This window comes from Sapajus apella, unplaced genomic scaffold (genome assembly GCF_009761245.1).
Source record: "Sapajus apella isolate SASKATOON/1434 unplaced genomic scaffold, GSC_monkey_1.0 scaffold24, whole genome shotgun sequence".
NCBI classification, from domain to species: Eukaryota; Metazoa; Chordata; class Mammalia; order Primates; family Cebidae; genus Sapajus; species Sapajus apella.
In genome coordinates this window covers 15,527,502-15,545,647 of record NW_022436964.1, presented here as the reverse complement: position 1 = coordinate 15,545,647, position 18,146 = coordinate 15,527,502, and the positions used below count along the sequence as shown (strand labels likewise).

Genomic DNA, 18,146 nt, shown 5'->3' with positions numbered 1-18,146 from the left:
CCCATCTCTATTAAAAATTCAAAAATTATCATGTCCTTTGCAGGGACATGGCTGAAGCTGGCTCAGCAAACTAACACAGGAACAGAAAACGAAACACCGCATGTTCTCACTCATAAGTGGGAGTTGAACAATGAGAACACAAGGACACAGGGAGGGGAACATCACATACCAGGGGCCTGTCAGGGGCGGGGGGTAAGAGAAGGGAGAGCATTAGGACAAATATCTAATGTGTGCGGGGCTTAAAACCTAGATGATGGGATGGTAGGTGCAGCAAACCACCATGGCACATGCATACCTATGTAACAGACCTGCACGCTCTGCACATGTATCACAGAACTTAAAGTAAAATGTAAAAAATACAAAAATTAGCTGGCCATGGTGGTGCGACCTTGCAGTCCCAGCTACTCATGACACTGAGGCACAGGAATTGCTTGAACCTGGGAGGCGGAGGCTGCAGTGAGCTGAGATCAAGCCACTGCACTCCAGCCTGGATGACAGAGCCAGCCTGTCTCAAAAAAAAGGCTTTCTGTATCCTTCTATTTTTATATTCTTTTAAATACACAAATGAAACATTTTGCATTTTTCACTATGTTTTAGAAATTGTTCTATATTAGCACCTATGGATTTTTATAATATTTAATTTTATGTTATTTATCCAGTCCTCTTCAGCTGGACACAAGGGATGCTTCCATTGCTTTTGTTATTAAAATTTTGCTTTTGCCCAAATTTTGTTGGGCAAATCACAAAGTGGGAGAAAATATCTGCATTACATACATTTGAAAAATGATTCATCCAGAATATATAAAGAACGCCAGCTGAGTGTGATGGCTCACACCTGTAATCCCAGCACTTTGGGAGGCCGAGGTGGGCAGATGACCTGAGGTCAGGAGTTTGAGACCAGCCTGACCAATATGGTGAAACCTTGTCTCTACTAAAAATACAAAAATTAGCTGGGCATGGTGGCACATGCCTGTAGTCCCAGCTACTCAGGAGGCTGAGACAGTAGAATGGCTGAAATTCCAGAGGTGGAGGTTGCAGTGAGCTGAGATTGTGCCACTGCACTCCAGCCTGGGCGACAGAGTGAGACTCCATCTCAAAGAAAAAAGTAGCTGGGTATAGTGGCTCATGCCTGTAATCCCAGCACTTTGGGAGGCTGAGGTGGGCGGATCATAAGGTCAAGAGTTCGCGAGTAGCCTGACCAACATGATGAAACCCTGTCTCTACTAAAAATACAAAAATTAGCCAGGCATGGTGGTGTGTAATCCCAGCCACTCAAGAGGCTGAGGCAGGAGAATCGCTTGAACCCAGAGGCGGAGGTTGCAGTGAGCCGAGATGGTGCCACTGCACTCCAGCCTGGGCAACAGAGCTAGACTCCATCTCAAAAAAAAAAAAAAAAAGTAATTTGATTCAGTTAATGCTATCACTGTTTACTTCTACTAAAGATATGATCAGATTTCATTAGTAATGTTCAACTTTTCACAAAGATGGTGAATGCCATCTTAAACCTATTGGAGATTGTTTTTATATTTAGATTTATATAACTGGTTATGTAAATATATTTAAATATTGGGGGAAATTCCTTCATTATCTCAGAGCCAGGCAAGATTCACATGTATTTTGTGTTTATTTGTGTCTTAAAGGCAAGGGATAAAGGTAAGGTAGCAATGTCTACTATAGTTTTGGCCTTAACTGTGCCAATCCAATTAGAATTTTCTGTATCTAAATGGTTCATTTTACTTATTGAAAGACATTTTAGTGTGGTTTATGTGTAATATCAAATAAATATTATTTAACACTTCTCACATAAAAAAAAGAAAAGAAAAGAAAAGAGACAGATTGTATCAAGAGGTGGCCATGGGCTGGGTACAGTGGCTCACACCTGTAATCCCAGCACTTTGTGAGGCCGAGGCAGAAGGATCACTTGAACCCAGGAGTTTGAGACCAGCCTGGACAACAGAGTGAGACCCTGTCTCTACAAAAAACTGGAAAATTATCTGGGCGTGGCACATGCCTGTAGTTCTAGTGCCTCAGAAGCCTGAGGTGGGAGGAATCATTTGAGCCAGTGATGTCAAGGCTGCAGTGAGCTGTGATCACGCCACTGCATTCCATCCTGGATGACAAAGTGAAATGCTGTCTTTAAAGTAAAATAAAATAAAATAAAAAAGAGCTGGCCAAGCAAAGAAACAACTAGACTTTTCAGATGCTGCTGATAGGCAAGTACATTGGACAATCACTTGGAAAACTGTTGGACAGTATCTACTAAAGTTGAATGCATTTACAAGCTATGACCCATCAATTCTACTCTTAGGGGGTACAACCAACAGAAATGTGTACCCAGGTTCCCCAAAAGACATGTACTATACTAAAATATTTGTATCATAACTATCCTATAGCACCAAACTGGAAACTGCCCAAGTATTCCTTTGCAATACTGTAGAAAAACAAATTGTGGTATTCTCATATAATGGAATACTACACTGCAAAATAGAATTGTCTATAGGAACAGTAGGGATGAATCTCACAAACATCATTGTGATAGAAAGAAACTATACACAAACATGTCTATACTTAATGAGAGTTTCTATAAAGTAAAAAAACAGGCAGAACTAATCTATGCTATTGGTAATCAGAACAGTAGTTACTCTGAGGGGTAAATGACTAGAAGCAAGAGAGGGAAGGGTTGATGACTAGAAGTGAGCAGGCAGCTTGCTTGCAGGGGCCAGTAACATTCTATTTCTTGAGCTTACATGAATATGTTCATGGGAATGTTCAGTTTTTGCAAATTCATCAAGCTGTATGCTTGTGACTGAATACATTTTCTTATAGATACTATTTTTCATATTTAAAATTACTTTAAATCCACAGAGACAGAAAGTAGATTAGTGATTGCTGGGTTCTAGGGAAAGGCGGGATGGGGAATGATTGCCAATACAAACAGGGTTTCCTTCTGGAGTAATAAAAATGTCCTGGAATTAGTGGTGATACCTGCACAACCTTGTGAATACACTAAAAACCCTTGTATTATACATTTCAAAATGGTGAGTTTTATGGCATGTAAATTATAACAATAAAAATATTATTATAATAAACATTCTTGTAAGAGCTTTTGTGCCCATGTGAGGATATATTAACATCTATAGGTTATAAGATATGTATCAGACAACTCTACTAACTGAAAGTTTCCAAGGGACCTAACGTAAAACACCAGGAGCTGCTGGACAATTACTGTAAGACATACAGATCTTTAGGCCGGGCGCGGTGGCTCAAGCCTGTAATCCCAGCACTTTGGGAGGCTGAGGCGGGTGGATCACAAGGTCAAGAGATCGAGACCATCCTGGTCAACATGGTGAAACCCCATCTCTACTAAAAATACAAAACATTAGCTGGGCATGGTGGTGCATGCCTGTAATCCCAGCTAGTCAGGAGGCTGAAGCAGGAGAATTGCCTGAACCCAGGAGGTGGAGGTTGCGGTGAGCCGAGATCGCGCCATTGCACTCCAACCTGGGTAACATGAGTGAAACTCTGTCTCAAAAAAAAAAAAAAAAAAGACATACAGATCTGCCATATGACCCCCCTTCCCCACCCAGTCCATTACCCACTTCAAGGAAACAATGTGGGGAAGGCTAGCTGATTGGATTGGTGAGGGGCTGTCCTTTAAAAAGAGTGGGTGGCCTGATACGGTGTGTTCTGAGAGTGAGCTGAACAGAATGGGTAGGAGAGGTTGGTTGATAAGTGTCTTGAAGAATCTGAGAAACATAAAAATACAACTAGCTTTATACCTGACAGTTATAAAGTCCAAAGTGAAGAGGTTGGAAGGTTACCTGCCGGCAGACAGTTGGGCCCTGGCAGAAGCAGGCTATCTTCCTCCACATGGCAGGTCAAGGGTTGCTTCCCACAGGCCAGAAGGAGCTGGACTTGGGGCATCCTGCAAGGGCCCTAGCCAGCCTCCCAGGACTGCTGGAACGGGTAAGAGGAAAACAGCAGAGAGTCTGCTGGGGGAGGAATGCTGGAAGCTGGGGCTGGAAATGGGTGCCACCAAAGCAAAAGCCTCAAACATGCAGTGTGCAGTGTGCAGTGCCCCTTTGAGACTGTGGCAGGGTCGATGAACAGACACAGCAGGCTGGGAGGCTCAGAGGCTCTTCAGACCTTGTGAGCCATGCAAAGCCCTCTGGAAATCTGAGTCTCAGATAACCTGGAGGGCCAGCAGTATGCCTACTGAGCATATAGCTCTGGGGACAGTTAGAAGGTTCCTGAATATGGGTGGCTTCTTATTGCTTTTAGCAGATGCAACAAGAAAAGAGGAAGCCAGGAGAGAACTGGCATATCTGCAAGTGGATGGAATGAAATGGAGCATTGGAGATAAAATGCTGCAACATGGAAAGTCAAAGGGAAAATCCAAGGCATTTTTTTTTTTTTGTTTTTTGAGACAGAGTTTTACTCTTGTTGTCCAGGCTGGAGTGCAATGGAACGATCTCAGCTTACTGCAGCCTCCGCCTCCCAGGTTCAAGCAATTCTCCTGCCTCAGCCTCCTGAGTAGCTGGATTACAGGTGCCCACCACCACTCCTGGCTAATTTTTTGTATTTTTAGTAGAGACAGGGTTTCGCCATGTTGGTCAGACTGGTCTTGAACTCCTGGCCTCAGGTGATCCGCTCGCCCCAGCCTCCTAATGTGCAGGGACTACAGGCATGAGCCACTATGCCCAGCCAGAGAAACTAAGGCTTTGAACAGCAAAGGCTTCCCACTGAGCCAAAACAAGGGACCCAATCCTGCTGCAAAAACCAGGTTGAGGGCATTGCTGGTCCCCAATCTTATCGTCTAACATAAACTCAAGGTGCCTGTCCTTAGGCTGACAGAGCTGGGTAAGGGAGCATGCAAGGAGATAAGGCAGCCTGAGGCTCCCATCCAGGGAGGAAATTTGGATGTGGTTCCTGGCACATAGGACTGCCTGAGGGAAAACTCTACTCTCAAAGAAAAATGAGTCTGTGCTGGGCGTGGTGGCTCATGCCTTTAATCCTAGCACTTTGGGAGTCCTAGGTAGGTAGATCACCTAAGGTTAGGAGTTTGAGACCAGCCTAGCCAACATGGTGAAATCCCATCCCTACTAAAAATACAAAAACTAGCTGGGCGTGGCAGTGTACGCCTATAATTCCAGCTACTTAGGAGGCTGACGCAGGAGAATTGCCTGAACCCAGGAGGCGGAGGCTGCAGCGAGATGAGACGGCACCACTGCACTCCAGCCTGGGTGACAGAGTAAGATTTCGTAAAAAAAAAAAAAAAAAAAAAGAAAGAAAGAAAGAAAGAAGAAGAAAAATGAGTCTGGCCTAAAATAGCCTATTGGTGTCTTAAAACAGGCTGTGGAACCCCAAACTGTTATCAGCATGAAGTAGACAGTGAAGGCTGCTCGCCCCCAAGGAGGGCACACTTCCCACTGCCTGCCTCCCCTGTGGCCAAGGAAAGTAACAGACAAGCAGGAGCTCCCAGGGAGGCTGAAGCAGGGATCTGTGGAGGAGCAAGCTCCACTGCCAGTGCTGCCGACAGGGCTCCACTGCTGCGGGGTGGGGGCCAGGGCTGTGACTCTTTTCTGAATGGAGTTACAGTTGCAGTTATACTGTTCCTCTCTATCATGTGTGTGTGTGTGTGTGTGTGTGTGTGTGTGTCCTCGTGTTTCTGTGTGTAGGTCAGAAGATGTCATTCCTAAAGCTGAGAAAGAGGAGACTGCCTGTCACCTGGAAATCTTGGACTTGGAGGTAGCTGCGGTGACCACATGGCCATCGGTTGGCTTTCTTGGGGCTGGGGGTAAATGCATCTGAGTGTGGAAGGAGGGTCATGCAGATACAGGTTGGCAGGGAGTAGGCTGCAGCCATGCCTGACAGCTTTCCACGGGAATCATTGCTGGCTTCTTCCAGGGCACTTGCTAGACTATATTTCCCAGCTTCCCTTACGGTTAGCTAAGGCCATGCCACTAAGTTCTTCTCACCAGAATGTCAGTGAGGAACAAGTGGCACTTCCAGACCTTCTGTGCTTCTAGTCCTTTCTGGGAAATGGAACTTGGACAAGGTGACTGAGACTCAACAACGCAGAGGGCAGTATGGCACTGACAGATAAGGACTGAACTGGAAGCTGGAAGGAGTGTAGTTTCTCATTCATTTCTTTTTATTATTAAAAAATTTTTTTTAGAGATGGGGTCTCGCTATGATGCCCAGGCTGGAGTGCAGTGACTATTCACAGGCGCGATCCCACTACTGATCAGCACGGGAGTTTTGACCTGCTCCGTTTTCCGACCTGGGCCAGTTCACCCCTCCTTAGGCAACCTGGTGGTCTCCCACTCCTGGGAGGTCACCACATTGATGCCAAACTTAGTGCGGACACCTGATCGTCATAACACACTACAGCCCAGAACCCCCGGGCTCAAGCGATCCTCCCACCTCAGCCTCCCAAGTAACTGGGACTACAGGCACATGCCACCACATCCTAATTCATTTCATGAGGGATGCCAACCCTGGACTGGCCAGAGAGGAGGATACAAACATTGGTTTGGGCCATTACATTTTTAGGTCTATTATTATAGCAGCATGGCCTGCCCTAACTATTAGGATATTGAATAAAATGGTATCAAAACTCTGGAAACAACCTGAACATCCAACAATAGGGGATAGGTTAAATGGATTACATCACACCCATACAACCTAACACTATTTCATGAAAAATAATGTGGTGGATACTCAGTCATATAAAAAGACACCTACGATTGTTGCGGTTGGAAGAAAACAGGTTCTTATGGGAAAGGAAGAGAAGGAGGAAGACATCTCTGACATGGAAGGTGTTTTACCTTACCCTGGGTGACCCAAAGTTCCCATTTTCCTCAAATTCACCAAATAGACACTCTGCTTTTTGACATTCTGAATCTGGTTGAGGCCACGAAGATTCAACCTCTGAAAGTCAAAGTTAAGAAGTACGTTACTAGTTTTTCAGTGAATTACAATCCATTAATGCATAATTTATATATTGATACTTCTACATACGAAAGTGTCCCATTTTTTCTAAGAAAAGGGGAATGTGTTACTTTTCTTAAAAAAATTTATCCTCTCCTCTCCTTTCCCCTAGCTCCCAGTTTCCTTCTTAGCCCTTCAGCAATGCAAATATAACCTTTCACCTCCCCCTCAACGGACATTCCCTGCAGGGCAAGCTTTTCTAGAGCACAGATCTCTCCTCCAATTGACAGTAGATTTGCAGACCAAAGTAAACCCACCTTGGAACTTTCACCTCCAGGGGGTGGCCTGGAACTTCCACCCTCAGGGATGCCTCAGAGCATATTGAAAGCATGCCCACTTGGCTGCTGCCATAGCTCATTTATACCCAGGAAGGTGCCAAATCAACTGTCCTATAGAGTAGGCATGGAGCTAGCAGAGGGACCCCCCTCACTTGCCCTTGTGCCCTTCCCCTCCTATCTTATAAAAAAAAAAACGCGTCCACTTTCTGTTCCAAAGGGGAACCCACACTTTTAAAGAAAGGGAGGACACTTTGTACCCTTTACCCAAGCTAGTTTCAGAATAAATTTACTTTTTTTTGGTACCAGGCCTTGCTCCTCTTGTTAATTGGACTCTGCATCCGGGAAGCAACTAACCTGCATTTCAGTTACATAATCATGCTCAAGTTTTTTTTTGGTTTGTTTTTGTTTTTTGTTTCTGAGACAAAGACTCGCTCTGTCACCCAGGCTGGAGTGCAGTGGCACGATCTCAGCTCACTACAAACCCCTGCCTCCTGGGTTCAAGTGATTCTTGTGCGTCAGCCTCCCGTGTAGCTGGGACTACAGGTGCCCCCCACCACATCTGGCTGATTTTTGTATTTTTAGTAGAGACTGGGTTTTACCATATTGGCCAGTCTGGTCTCAAACTCTTGGCCTCAAGTGATCTGCCCTCTCAGCTTCCCAAACTGCTGGGATTACAGGCATGAGCCATTGCACCCAGCCCTATGTTAAAGTTTTTCAGGAATATTTCTTAGGATTTTGTTGACCTTGTTTTAGTGCATTACAGTGAGTTCTCCCTGTGTCTCTCTAAGCCTGTGTTGTCCAACAGGCTAGCCAACAAGCCACATGTAGCTATTTACATTTAAATTTGTTGGAGATAAAACCAAATCAGCTCCTCAACTGCACCAGCAGTTTTAAGAACCCTGTGGCCACAGGTGGCTAGTGGCGCAAACACAGCATTTCCATCACATCAGAAAGTTCTACTGGGGGGGCTGTTGCAGGCTGTTCAGGTTACAGGGTGGTTAGCAGGAGGCTGGGAGGCATCCACAATGCTCTTAAAAGGTCACTAAGAGAAGCAACAGGAAATAGCAAGAGGCAGGAGCCTGCTGAAGTCCAGAGGATTGGCTCTGACTGCTGTCTGACAGATCTTATTAGCATGATCTGCAGGAGAGAATGTGACCTGTGAATTGTTTTTAGTCCCTAACTGCTGGACATACAGGCAACAGGGTCTGAGTTGATTACCACCAGCTCTGCTGACCAGCTGGGGAGATGAAGGAAATAATCAGACAAGAGCCAGTGGGGCACAAGAGTGGCGCAGCTGGAGTGGTGAGATGCAGGGGACGTGACAGCGGAGGTGATGGAGCGAGGTGGGGGCGGCCTCGGGCCTTGCCAAGAACCCCAGCTGGATGTCTTCCTGGGAAGGCACCAAAGGGCTTTAAGAGGTTGGTGATAAGATTTACATTCTCCAAAGGTCACTGGTTGCTATGGAGAGAAGGGGCGAGAGACTGTTAGTTACTGCTCTTGAGCCAGCAGTACCCTTGGCAAACTCAGAAAAGAGAAGGCAGAAGGCACAGGGCTGAGAAGTGAGTGGAGGAGGAAACAGGCTGGGGGGCAGAGGAAGGGGAGGTGGGGGGCAGAGCGCAGACCTTAGAAACACATGGCTCTGAAGGAAAAGTGAAAGTGCAGCCATGATAACCACCGTTAAGCTATCACACATTCTAGAGTGTTCTCCATCTGTTGACACTGCTCTCAGCCTTTACATAAATGGACTGTCCTCATTACAATCCTGTGACGGACATACTCTTATTACAGTCCTTATTCTTGACAGTTTTGTGCTAGAAAGTTGCCACAAACACTTAATGAGTAAATTAGTTATAGGAGAAATATAAGGCTAGGTCCTTGTAAGCTGCCAGTCACAACCTTGTTAACAGTCGATCAATACATAACCTTATTTCTGTTTAAAGACATCTTATGTAATATATATATATAGTTGATCCATTAACATTGATCTTGGCTGGGCATGGTAGCTCAACCCTATAATCAGAGCACTTTGCGAGGCCAAGGTGGGAGGATTACTTGAGCTCAGGAGTTTGAGGTCAGCCTGGGCAACACAGAGAGACTTCATTTCAACTTAAAAAATCAAAAACATGAGGCTGGGCACGGTGGCTCACACCTGTAATCCCAGCACTTTGGGAGGCTGAAGCGGTAGATCACCTGAGGTCAGGAATTCTAGCCTGAACAGCATAGTAAAACCCCGCCTCTACTTAAAATGCAAAAATTGGCCAGGCATTATGGCACATGGCTGTAATCCCAGCTCCTCAGGAGGCTGAGGCAGGAGGATTGCTTGAACCCGGGAGGTGGAGGCTGCAGTGAGCCAAGATCGCACCATTGCACTCCAACGTGAGTAATAAGTGAAACTCTGTCTCAAAAATAAAATAAAATAATAAATAAAATAAAAAACATTAGCTGGGTGTGGTGGGGTGCACCTGTAGTTCCAGCTAGTCAAGAGGCTGAGGTGGGAGGATCGCCTGAGGCAGAGAAGTAGAGGCCATAAATGAGCTATGATTACACCATTGCACTTCAGCAGTCTGGGCAACAGAGCCTGTCTCAAACAATAGTAACACATTAATTGATCTCAGGACAACAGCACCTTAACTCATGCCTGAACAAAGCTTCTCTAACACATGCATGTTCTCTGTGAGGAACATCACAGCCTCTTCATGCTGAACTTTGCATTGCACTTCGAGACAATTTTAACCTACCAAAAAAAAAAAAAAAGTACAAAAATGTGAAAAACATGGCACTAACCAGACTATGAAAAGGACACTTGTTTGCACTATGACAGCTGATATAAGAAGGCAGGGCAGCACTTTGTCGGACCTTGGTTGGGAACATGCACCTGGAGGAGCTCACATTTTTTTTGCTACTCTGAACACATCTTTGAAACGACCACAAAAGGGCCAGGGGTATTGATTTTGGGGTAACAAATTTTAGCAAGTGAGCAAATTCACAAATACAGAATCTTAACGAATGAGGATCCACTGTAGTTGTGTTTTACAGATGAGGAAACTGAGGCACCAAAGGGTCACTTGCCTACACAGATACAGAGATATCAAGTGGTAGGGCTGGGACGGAACCCAAGCTGTCTGGTCCCAGAGTCTGTGCATAGAGGAAGGAATTGTTTTTCCAGGAATCAGAGCAGTGCTCAAAACATCCAAGGAAAAGTGTCTGAGAATGTCGGGTTCACCTTGGGGAAGCTCCCTTCTCTCCAGGATCCCAGACCCTTGAACCTTAGTTGTCTTAGCTGATACCTTCACACGGCTGTTTTTTTGTTTTATTGTTTGTTTGTTTGTTTTGTGTGTGTGTTTTAATTTAATAGAGATTTGATGGTTGTTATTGGTGGGAGATTTGGTCAAATGTAGGTCAATGTAGATTACTCATTCACAGCCAGAAATAGAAGTCTTTCTTCGACTGTGTTTAATCATAAAAAAGAACCATTGCCAAATACTCCTTGCTTTATATCTTACCTGCTTTTGCCAAGTTAACATTCCTTGGGCAACTGCTAAGCCTTTTGGAACCTCAGTTTCCTTCTCTGAAGGAAGGGATCATGGTACTCACAACAAACCTAGTAACTGTGAGCATAAAACAAGAGAACAGAAATACCCCAAATACAGAGCCTGAGGGTGTTCAGGCTCTGAACAAAAGCATGGAGACCTAGGTCAGAGGCAAACTTCAGCTTCCGCCTAGGGGAGGCTCCATTCTGTTCTGCTTGAGAGAGGCAGAGCTCAGAGGTCAAGGTCATAAGATGAGTGTTCTTTTTAAAGCCACCCGGCAGCCACGTCTCCCTCTAACTCCAAGTCACCCACAAGCCCTTGGACCACATATCATGGTAGGCTTGCCTAGCTTGAGTCTTCAGATGTGTGTGCTCGCTCACACAGTGCCGGCTCATGGGATGCATTTGAGGAAATATTAGATAGTTTCTGGGCCTAAAGTCTCAGGTCCATGGGTCAGGAACTACCTGACCCAGTCATCGCCCACCCCCTGATAAGGACTGGCCTTGGTGGCCAGCAGGGAGGCCAGCCTTCCTTCCCAGGTGTCCCCTTGTCATCCCCAGCCCTGTCAAACCACAGCACTTGAAGAGTGAATCAGGACTCATGCTTTGCAGGGGGAGGATGAACTGGTACAGATACTTTTGGCATCAAATGAGTACATTATTGGCTTGCCCTTTGCCCAGCAACTCCATTCTGAGGAATTCACCCGAAAGGAACTTCTGTCCATGCACAAGGACACTCACAGCAGCACCAACATAACAAAAGAACACCACAATCAACCAAACGTCACCTAAAGGAGCCTGGATAGAGTGTGATATATTCACCGAAATGGATACTATCCAGCAGTGAAAATAAATAAATGACAACTGCATACATCAATGATGACCATGTTCAGAATCAGTATTGAACCGATTTTGTGTTGAACTCCCCGTATAAGGCATAGTCCCAATTCGTTCTTCAATTGCTGTGGTTTGACAGGGCCTGGGGCAACAAGGGGACACCTGGGAAGGAAAGCTGGCCTCTCTGTTGGCCATCCAGACCAGTCCTTACTAGCCATAGCAGAATTGATACAGCAGAACGCCTTGTATATAAATAATACATAGCTTGAGGGAGATACAGAGAAGGTCAAGCTCTAAGAAAAGGAGGGTATGATTAACAGAATTCGGGCTGGCAGATTCCTCCAGGGAGGATGGGGCAGTGATGGGGTGAGCACAAGGGCCTCTTGAGGAACAAACAAATTCTCTCTCTTAACCTAGTATCATGGATACAAGTATTTGTTATTTTCTTAGCTTGGATGCTATAACAAAATACCACCCACTGGGTGGCTTATAAACAGTAGAAATGTGTTTCTCAGAGTCCTGGAGGGTGGGAAATCCAAGATCAATGCACCAACAGCTCTGGTGTCTGGCAAGGGCCATTTTCCAGGTTCATAGATGATGCCTTATCACTGTGAAAGGGTGAACAAGCTCCCTTGGGCTATTTTACAAGGGCACTAATCCCAATCACATGGGCTCCACCCTCAAACCTCATCACCTCCCAAGGGTCCCATCTCCTAATATCACTTTGGTGACAAGGTTTTAACATATGAATGGTGGGGTGACACAAACATTCAGACCACAGCATTTATTATTAGTTTTTAAGTAGTATAAATATTTATATATCTTTTTAAATGTATAAACTTGTGTAATTGTCTGCAAGGCAATAAAAATAATTTGAAAGTGAGTGAGGGTATAACCTGCTTGTTAGGCCTAAAGTCAAAAGGTCATAGGGTCATGGGTGATGGTCTTGTCCCTCTAGGAAAATGGACAGATGTCTAAAAGCTGTCCAAGGCATGCAGAATTGGATGCCTCAGGAGCTTACTGAGTTATATATGAGGCCACATGCTATGGTTTGAATGTCTGTCACCTCTGAAACTCATGTTGAAACATAATTCCCAATGTGGCAGTATTGAGAGTCGGGGCCTTTAAGAGGTGACTGGGTCATGAAGGCTCTTCCCTCATGAATTGATTAATCCATTCATAGATTATCCAAAGATATTAATCCAATAATTAATCCAAATATTAATGCATTCATAGATTAATGGGTTATCATGGGATTGGAACTAGGTAGGCTTTAGAAGAAAAGGAAAAGAGACTTGAGGTAGCACACTCAGCCCCTTACCATGTGATACCCCGTGCCGCCTCAATACTCTGCAAGGTCGCCACTAGCAAGAAAGGCGCCTTGACCTTGGACTTCTCAGCCTCCAGAACAATAAGAAAAAAATTCTTTTTCTTTATAAATGCCCAGTTTCGGGCATTCTGTTATAAGCAACAGAAAATGGACTAAGACACATCCAGTTATCTCCTCCTCGAAGCTGTCTCTAGTATTTAAGGGGAAATGTTAAAGATGCAGCCCCCGTCACATCCCTCCATCAAAAAACATAGGCTGCCTCGTGGAACCAGAGTCCTTCCCAGCCTCCGGTGGGTAAGCCTGGGCCTGGAGGCTGTGGAGCTGTGCTCTTAAAAGCCATTTCTGTGGATTCTGGGTTCTGCTGAGTAGCCAGAGCTGAGAAACCGATCATGTACAAAATATGCTGTCCTGTGTGGCGGTCAACAGCCCTCATGGTTACTGAGCACTAGAAATGTGGCTAGTGGGACTGAGGACCTGGATTTTCAACTTTAATTATTTGAAGTGATAATAGAGTTATTAGGAGATGTTTTTTCCTTTTCTTTTTTTTAAGACGGAGTCCCACTCTGTCGTTCAGGCTGGAGTGCAGTGGTGCAATCTCGGCTCACTGCAACCTTCGCCTCCCGGGTTCAGGTGACTTTCCTGCCTCAGCCTCCTGAGTAGCTGGGATTACAGGCATCAGCCACCACGCCTGGCTTATTTTGTATTTTTAGGAGAGACGGGGTTTCTCCATGTTGGTCAGGCCAGTCTCGAACTCCCGACCTCAGGTGACTTGCCTGCCTCAGCCTCCCAAAGTTCTGGGATTACAGGTGTGAGCCACCGCGCCTGGCTATTACTATGGTTTTTGTTTGTTTGTTTTTGAGATGGAGTCTTGCTTTGCCAGCAAGGCTGGATCTTGCAGTTAGCGATCTTAGCTCACGGCAAACTCCGCCTCCCGGGTTCAAGCAATTCTGTCTCAGCCTCCGGAGCAGCTAGGATTACATGTGTGTGACACTACGCCCGGCTAACTTTTCTTTCTTTCTTTTTTTTTTTTTTTTGGTATTTTTAGTAGAGACAGGATTTCACCATGCTGGCCAGGCTAGTCTTGAACTCCTGACTTCAGGTGATCCACCTGCCTAGGCCTCCCAAAATGCTGGGATTATGGGCGTGAGCCACTGCGCCCTGCCAGGAAATTCATTTCCTAAGTCTCAACTTTTAAGCACTGGCAACCAATCCCAAAGTTTCTTCAAACACAATGTGGGGCAAATAACACGTGTCAGTGGGAAGTTTAAGCCTAAAGTACAAACTCCGGAGCCCAACACAAATATGGGTTGGACATGGCCTGCCTCCTTCATCTCCCCCAACACATGCGCGCACCAGCCGCTCAGAAGGGATCCCCTTCCGCATTCCTGGACTTTGCTCAGATCGTTCCCTCCTCGTGGAACACTCTCCACCCTTTCCTTGGCATCTTCGAGATCCTCATTAAATACCACGTCCTCCTCTTGAGCAATCTTCCTCATCCCCACAGCCATTCTTTGGGCGTCCTCCTTTGAAGTCCTGGCATTAACTAGGTCAGATATTTCTTTGTTTCCCCAAAGGAAGAAAGGGGAACTAATTTGAAGTGCTGAAGACTTCACATATGTTATTCCTATATAATCCTCACACCAGGTCCGCAGCATGGGCGTCATCTTTATCTTCTCCATACAGAATACAAAGCCACGCCTCAGAGGTTAGGGGATCCCCCAAGATCACACAGCTTTGCCGAGTGGGGCAGAATTTGGAAGCCAGGTCGGGTCATTTTCCAAAAGCCAGGGACCCTGCTGCTCTAACTACTCTACAGCACTGAAATTTCACCTCCCTCCATCAAAGTATTTGGTTAAAAAAAAAAAATCCAGGCTTGAAAATACGTGCGTGTGCGTCCCTGCGCGCAAACACACACACACACATCCTATACATGTAGATACACACACACGTTATGTACATGTGTATGTATAGACTAGCAGATATCGTATATTAAAATTACTGAAACAAATCCTCGCAGAAAAGTGACAAGCATGGAGACAGCCGCAGACCCCTCGGAACCGGCCCCCTCCACCAGCCTGCCAGGCCTTCGCCCGTGCGGTGCCTCGCAGTCGCACAGCAGGAAAAAACGTCCCTCTTTCCATCAGAAAGCAGAAGCCAGTGCAAATGCAACCAGGATAACTAGGGAAGGGAGTTGCAAGGCCGCTGCCGCCGGGCCCGCAGGGAGCACGTTCGCCGCCATGCCCCCAGGCACCGGAGCTCGCGGGGGGTCCGGGGGGTGAGCGTCCTCGGAGCGTCCCGGGCGTGCGCGGCGCCTCCCTGCGCAGGCGTGCGGCGTGCGGCGTGCGGCCCGCGGCGGTGGCTGGCGCGGATACTCACGGCGCGGCGGGATGCGCAGGCCTCTGCGATTCCGGTGTGCAGGCCGCGGCGGCCGCAGAGCTGGGCCAACTCCCCCCGCCGCGGGGCCCGGGTGACGGTCCGGGCCTGGGCCGGGCTGGGGGACGACGGCCAGAGTAGGAAGCCGGCGGCTGCGCGGCGGCCGAGAGTCCACATGCTGCTCCCGGTCTGCGGCCCGCTCCGCCCTCCAGCGCGGAGGCGCTGCGGCGACCCCTGGTGGCCACAGGCCGCAGGCGGTCTTCTGTGGGGAAACAGCCAGACGTTAGATAGACCTCAGGAAGAACTTCCCAGCTTAGCCCTATTCGTGCATTTAACAAAAATGGAGAGCCTGCCTTGTGCAAAGCACGGAGTGCAACCAGGACCCCTGACCGCGGGGAGACTGCAGCCTGGTGACCCGCCGCTTAAGAAATTCTAAATAGAAGGGACTCGGGAGCTGCTGTCTTGCTGGGAAGTGGGTGCATTTATGAATTGAAGCTGTTGGCCCCCAGTGTGGGTTACAGCAGGTGGGCATGTGGGGCCAGGAGATGGATGCCTTGTGTAAATCTCTCTACCCACTTGCTACCTGTGTGACCAGTGGGCAAGTTAATTAACCTCTCTGTGCCTTGTTTATAAAATAAGGTTTATAAAAGTTCCTACTTCATAGGATTGTAGTAACGATAAAATGAGGTAAGCCGTGTAAAGTTTTTTTGGACAGGGCTTGGTTCCTGTTAAGCGCACAATAAATGTTATTGTTAATTGTGTTTATTTATTTATTTGTTTGTTTGAGATGCGGTCTCACTCTGTCACCAAGGCTGGAGTGCAGTGGTGCGGTCCTGGCTCACTGCAACCTCCCCCTCCCTGGCTGAAGCAATCCTCCCATTTCAACCTCCCAATTAGCTGACACTATACAGGTGTGTACCACCACACCCAGCTAAATTTTTGTACTTTTTGTAGAAAGGGGGTATCATTATGTTGCCCAGGGTGGTCTTGAACTAGGCTCAAGCAGTCTGCCCGCCTGGGCCTTACAAAGTGCTGAGACTACAGGCATGAGCCACCGTGCCTGGACTATTGTTAATAGATTTTGAAAGAGACTTTTACTTCTGATACATATTGCAAAGGGATACAAATTGCAAACGTTTTCTTCACATTTTATATATGCTTTAGAGGATGTCAAATGTGAGCCGAGTGTGGCAGTGCATGTCTGTAGTCTCAGCTACTCAGGAGGCTGAGGCAGGAGGATCACTTGAGCCTGGGAGCTCAAGGCTGCAGTGAGCTATGATTGTGTTTGTGAATAGCCACTGCATTCCAGCCCAACCACGGTAACAAGATACTGTCTTAAAAAAAAAAAAAAAAGAAAAGAAAAGAAAAAGAAATGTCAATTGTGTACATGTTTCATGGCAAAGAAGATGGGAAGGTACTAAAGTTCTTCCAAAGCCACTTTGTGAATCCTGAAGAGAGACACATTTACATACTTAGGATGCTAAATGACAAGTGTCAAGAGGAATGTAAACTAACAGGTGTGAGTCCCGAGTGGGAGATTATATAGAGCTAGAAGTAGGGGGAACCAAGGAAGTATTCATGGAAGAAGTGGCATTTGCACAGGGCCTTCAAAAATAGGGTGGAGGAGGTGGTCCAGGTTGTTCTGGATGAGAGACATCTTTCTGTGTTTAATTAATTCTAGGAAGCTGCTTATTAAGCACCGTTATGTATATGCCAGGCCTGGAGAAATTACTTCTCGTCTGCAGACTATCTGGAGATGCTTTTGATTGTCACAATGGGCAGCTGTGGGGTGGGTGTGTTCTACTGACATCTAGTAGGGAGAGGCCAGGGTTGCTGCTAAGTATCCTATGATGTGCAGGACAGCCCTCCACCCGTGCAGCAAAGAACTATGCAGTCCAAAATACTGCCAAGATGGAGAAGCCCTCCTTGAAGCCATAAAGGGAGGACCCATAGGCATCAAAGGGGAGTGTTTTGTTGCCAGCCATGGTCTCAGACTCTGCCACACCAAGTGTGAGGCCCTTGCTCACATGACCAGAACTGCATTATATACACAGAGAGAGCTGCATCATCATCATCATCATTATTATTATTTGAGACAGAATCTTGCTCTCTTGCCCAGGCTGGAGTGCAGTGGCACGATCTATGCTCACTGCAACCTCCACCTCCTGGGATCCAGGGATTTTCCTGCCTTAGCCTCCTGAGTAGCTGGGATTACAGGTGCCCACCATCATGCCTGGCTAATTTCTGTATTTTTAGTAGAGATGGGGTTTCACCATGTTGGCCAGGCTAGTCTCGAACTCCTGACCTCAGGTGATCTGCCCACCTCAGCCTCCCAAAGTGTTGGGATTACAGGCGTGAGCCACTATGCCCAGCACTGCTTCATTATTAACTAGCATGCTTAGCAAGTTCTGGCATAGAAAGGGCACTAGCAAATGCCCCCCACCCCGCCCCTGCTCCCTGCAAAGTTGATGTCCTTGCTCCATCTTTTTGGCCAAAGAAATAGACCTAGAGTACCAGATCAGAGAAGATGAAGTCTTCACAAGAATTTGTCCTTCTCCAGTTTCTTGGAGGTAGTCAAGAGGAATCAGGAACACTTAGTAAGAAGCTGAGGCACTGTGGCATGGGAGAAGATGTTGAGGGACCCTGTGGTACACTGTGCCTTTTCCTCTTGGTTGCTTTTAGCCCTAAGTAGACAGATCCTAGAACCTGTCAGGTTATGGGTGGGGGAGGATTTCACCAGTCTTCACATGCTCTACTCAAGATATTTTGATAGGATTTATCGTAGGGCAGTGATTCTCAAATGTGG

General features: G+C 46.5%; 1 protein-coding gene across 2 annotated transcripts in view; it reads right to left on the bottom strand.

Moving 5' to 3' along the window:
* FXN (frataxin) overlaps positions 1-16,036 on the bottom strand; it is a 33,878-nt gene extending 17,842 nt beyond the window's left edge. The window contains exons 1-2 of one of the 2 annotated variants that reach the window (XM_032290948.1): positions 15,344-16,036; positions 6,836-6,933 (exon numbers count right to left, since the gene is read on the bottom strand). In XM_032290948.1, the coding sequence (XP_032146839.1) occupies positions 6,836-6,933; positions 15,344-15,517 (272 nt within the window). In that variant the 5' untranslated portion in view covers positions 15,518-16,036. The remainder of the gene's footprint in view (positions 1-6,835; positions 6,934-15,343) is intronic. The other variant, XM_032290947.1, reaches the window with a different exon arrangement.
* Positions 16,037-18,146: the final 2,110 nt, after the last annotated feature.